Genomic DNA, 5000 nt, shown 5'->3' on the forward strand with positions numbered 1-5000 from the left:
GATTTAATGTAGAAGTAATGTACTGAAGTGTACTGAACAAGTTTAGTATCTTCAAACAAAACGCAACGCCTTTCAACCTCGCTGGTCTTCGTCAGGCTACCACACTTACACAACAATATAGAGAGTAAATGGCAGGAGGAGATATACAAATCATTTCTGATGTACAATTTTGAATGTTCCATAGTTAAAAACCTGTCATTTGACACCAGAATGATCCAAATCGTAGCCTGGTTTAAACCATCCGTGAACTCACGTTCTGCTGATAAACTCCTCGAATGCATAAATACTGTATGCAGTACTGCAGTATTAATACTGCTGTACTTAGTATTAATACCGCTGTACTTAGTATTAGTACCGCTGTACTAAGTATTAATACAGCTGTACTTAGTATTAGCACGGCTGTAGCTAGTATGAATACTGCTGTACTTAGTATCAGTACTGTTGTACTTAGTATTAGTACTGCTGTACTTAGTATTAGTACTGTTGTGCTTTGCATTAATACAGCTGTACATAGTATTGGTACTACCATACTTAGTATCAATACTGCTGCACGTAGTATCACTACTGCTGTACTTAGTATTAGTACTGCTGTACTTAGTATTAGTACTACTGTACTTAGTATTAATACTGCTGTACTTAGGATCAGTACTGCTGTACTTAGTAGCAATACTGCTGTACTTAGTATTAATACTGCTGTACTTGATATTAGTACTGCTGTAGGCCTACTTAGTATTAGTACTGCTGTACTTAGTATTAGTACTGCTGTACTTAGTATTAATACTGCTGTACTTAGTATTCGTACTCCTGTACTTGTTTAATTGTTGTTATTGAGTCTATTTCTGCAATAACTGCACTTATGGCTGTGTAAACTGTGTAAACTCTGTGTAAACACTGTGTAAACTGTGTAAACTCTGTGTAAACTCGACGAACTTTGATGTTACTGCTCGACCCGGAGAGCCATTGACTGAGCTGTATGTACTGTAGCTTACCTGTCAATGGCAGCCAGTATGAACTGGACCAGCAGGGCGGCGCTCTCACGGGGGTCGATGGTGTGTGTGGTGGGCAGGCGCTTGCTGAGCTGGTTGAACAGGGAGGACACCAGGTTCTCCAGCCTGGTCACTGAGATGCCTGCGTTCAACTCCACCGCGTTCAGCCCCGCGTCACGCACCGCCTCGATCACGTTGTACACGTCGATCAGATGCACTGGAGAAAGAGATTTTCTTGAAATAAGCAACAGTTTCCTGAGATAAGGCAGATCAACTAGTATCAATGGATATGAAGTACTCAGAATTCTGTCAGTCGAATCAGATTTGGCTGTTGAATATGAATATTCCACTATTATTATTTTTCTCTTCTTTTTTTAATAAGACTATCTGGCCATCAGAAAGGCCAGTGGCATCAGCTTGTTTGATTTGTTTGTTTAATTAGTAGTTGGTTTTTGTGTATTAAAGGATGACTTTACCGATTATCCACTTTGTATCATTAATGATCTCTGTAATATAACATGGGCAGTGTTTACCTTCTCTCTCTGTTTAAAGCCAACCTTTAATAGGCTGATACTTAGACTAAAAATAGGCTATAATATCACAATCTATTGGGAGAAACCAAGTAATTCTATGTCAAATCAGACAGTTAGTACTCACATTGGAATGATCCATGTTTCATAACCCCATTTTTCAACTATTCGACTGTGAGATCAGCAGTCAAATCAGGCTCCTTAGAACAAATCATCGAATCGTCGACTATTCCTTGTATTTTACAGGACATGGTGGAGTATTTTACAATACATGGTGGAGTATTTTACAGGACATGGTGGAGTATTTTACAATACATGGTGGAGTATTTTACAGGACATGGTGGAGTATTTTACAATACATGGTGGAGTATTTTACAGGACATGGTGGAGTATTTTACAAGACATGGTGGAGTATTTCACAGGACATGGTGGAGTATGTTACAGGACATGGTGGAGTATTTTACAAGACATGGTGGAGTATTTTACAGGACACGGTGGAGTATTTTACAGGACACGGTGGAGTATTTTACAGGACACGGTGGAGTATTTTACAGGACATGGGGGAGTATTTAACAGGGCATGGTGGAGTATTTTACAGGACATGGTGGAGTATTTTACAGGGCATGGTGGAGTATTTTACAGGGCATGGTGGAGTATTTTACAGGACATGGTGGAGTATTTTACAGGACATGGTGGAGTATTTTACAGGGCATGGTGGAGTATTTTACAGGACATGGTGGAGTATTTTACAAGACATGGTGGATTATTTTACAGGACATGGCGGAGTATTTTACAGGACACGGTGGAGTATTGTACAGGACATGGTGGAGTATAGGACATGGTGGAGTATTTTACAGGACACGGTGGAGTATTTTATATTTTACAGGGCATGGTGGAGTATTTTACAGGGCATGGCGGATTCTTTTACAGGACATGGTGGAGTATTTTACAGGGCATGGTGGAGTATTTTACAGGACATGGTGGAGTATTTTACAGGGCATGGCGGATTCTTTTACAGGACATGGTGGAGTATTTTACAGGGCATGGTGGAGTATTTTACAGGACATGGTGGCGTATTTTACAGGACATGGTGGAGTATTTTACAGGACATGGTGGAGTATTTTACAGGGCATGGTGGAGTATTTTACAAGACATGGTGGAGTATTTTACAATACATGGTGGAGTATTTCACAGGACATGGTGGAGTATTTTACAGGACATGGTGGAGTATTTTACAGGACATAGTGGAGTATTTTACAGGACATGGTGGAGTATTTCTCCACTACATTTGTCACAGACTTGATTGCTGACTTATTTGACACCTGTACTGTACTGCCACTTCAATGCTGACGACATTTTTCAGGTGCCTGAAGCGCCCGAGTAGAAACTCGTTCACAATGGAATAAAAGACTAAAACTCAAAGTGTCACATCATCTTTTTCATAACCGGTACAAGCCGACCCCCTGCTGTGAATGACTTACAGTTGCATCTCCTCTGTATGAATCTCAGCTTGCAGGCCGTTCGATACGTGGAGAGCCGAATGGCATCAAAGTTCTGCTCCGCTGTGAGGGAAAAGGAGAGACTCAGAGGCTGTGCTGGACCATTAGGCATCCATAATAGCACCAATCTCACAATTCAATAAAACGATACGGCGATATGGCAATATATCACGATATTTTTTCCCACAACACTGTACCGATATTTCAGAAGATATATCACTGTTCAGATCTTTTTATTATTATTATTATTATTATGTTTTAAAAAATCGCCACAGACAACGCCACACTTTCTTCAGCGTGATCCCGGGATTTTAAATGAGGTAAGAACATGGCAATTTTAGTAGCCTAAATACAGATGTTTTTCTTCAGAGTTCACACACTTACTAAGGTCAAGTGAATGAAATAATGATGATGTGCACCCCTGTTGCAAGTCCCCAGATCCCAGTTTGGTAAAATAGTATTCCACACTGACATATTAATCCTCCTTTACTTTTTGCACATTTTCGTGCTACAAAATAATTCAAAATGCATTTTCGTTTAATTTTGTTTCTTCGTTTTATTTGTTTGTTTGTTTGTTTGTTTGTTTGTTTTTATTTTTTGCCTTTTCCATCAAGGTGGAACAACAGAAAAGTCTTTGTCCAACATTCCATAATACAAATCATTTAGACTTGATCCTAAAGTTGCAGTTAAACAATTCCAATGGATTGTCTTTTCAAAATTGTTATAATTTACGCCTTGCCAGGAAATCTTACAGTAACTCTTAATAAGAGGTTTGGGCAGGGTGGTTTCTGCTGCAGCTCAGTGATGAACACCTGCTTTAAGTATGGCTGACATTGGATTGGGGCAGCCTGTGTTTTTGATGAGAAAAGGAAGTGATCTCTCTTCCATGAGCGCATGTGAAAAGAGAAGGTGGCTTTTCAGTCTCAGGTCCGTTCACGCTCATTATTAAAGCGAATGGATGAAGAAACCAGAGAGATAGAAGCCGCTTCATTTAGATCATTTATGTTTTCCTCCAAACCTGAGAGACTCTGGATCTGGATCTCTAGCCTGATGCGTCTTCCATTTCATCATCTCATGTAAATTCCAATTTGGGCTCCATTTAAAATGGCCCATTTCCTACATGTTACAATCACAATAAAACAGTACTTGCCTTAAAGATGTTGTTGTCCGTCGAAACGGGCTATTTGTGTTCTTGCGTAGTTTTCAATACAGACGTAACAGAGGGTTTTTTGTCATGCCAGAGCCTGTAATTTATGTTCTTATTTATGTTATTGTTGCACTTTACAGTGTTTCTGTCAATTAGAATGTTTCCCATATCTATTCCCACGGAATAGATATACATTTACTATTTAATTAACCCAGCCTAATTTATGTTAAATAAAATATTAATATACTGTAGATATTTTATAGCTAAGAGGACAAATGTTATACTATTGATAGCTTGACACTCACCTACACAAAACTTGTACATCAAAATGTATTATTTATTTATTTAATGATTTATTTGTTCGTTTATAAGACTAGGAATGGGGAAGGGGGATGATAGCAGCTAAAATCATGTATGAATTAATCAAATTGACATCAAAAAATAAAAAAATAAACTCCATAACTGGTCCAGCGTTCTGAACTCCAAAAGCTGCCGGCCCGAAAGCGACGGCGTGTTGTGGGTGCTGTGCGGAGGCCGTGCGAGGTCAAAGGTCACTCCCCCAGGCCGTGCGGGGGTGCTGTTAGGGGTAAAAGGTCACTCACCCAGCTCGTCCAGGATCCCTCCGTCCACCATGGCCGTGGCCCCGCCCCCTCTGTCTCTCTGGCCCCCCTCCTCCATCACCATCCTGCAGGAGACAGAGACACATCCAACCATTCCATTATCTCACTAGCTGCCTTTACATGGAGCCTTTTATTCCCTCTGGAATCAGAATAGAAGCCTCCTAGAAGAACATCGCCTAGGTCAGTGGTTCCCAAAGTGGGGGTCGGGACCCCTCGGG

General features: G+C 40.3%; 1 protein-coding gene across 1 annotated transcript in view; it reads right to left on the bottom strand.

The window, feature by feature from the left end:
* The window catches only part of LOC310778025 (dystrobrevin beta-like), a gene marked incomplete at its 3' end in the record, with an annotated part of 36090 nt that overhangs the window by 4525 nt on the left and 26565 nt on the right, over window positions 1-5000 (bottom strand). Inside the window, exons 3-5 of the mRNA XM_083638340.1 lie at window positions 4765-4847; window positions 2998-3078; window positions 990-1203 (exon numbers count right to left, since the gene is read on the bottom strand). Of these exons, the coding sequence (XP_083494466.1) occupies window positions 990-1203; window positions 2998-3078; window positions 4765-4846 (377 nt within the window). The 5' untranslated portion in view covers window position 4847. The remainder of the gene's footprint in view (window positions 1-989; window positions 1204-2997; window positions 3079-4764; window positions 4848-5000) is intronic.

This window comes from Poromitra crassiceps (genome assembly GCF_964638095.1).
Source record: "Poromitra crassiceps genome assembly, chromosome: 6".
Taxonomy (NCBI): Eukaryota; Metazoa; Chordata; class Actinopteri; order Beryciformes; family Melamphaidae; genus Poromitra; species Poromitra crassiceps.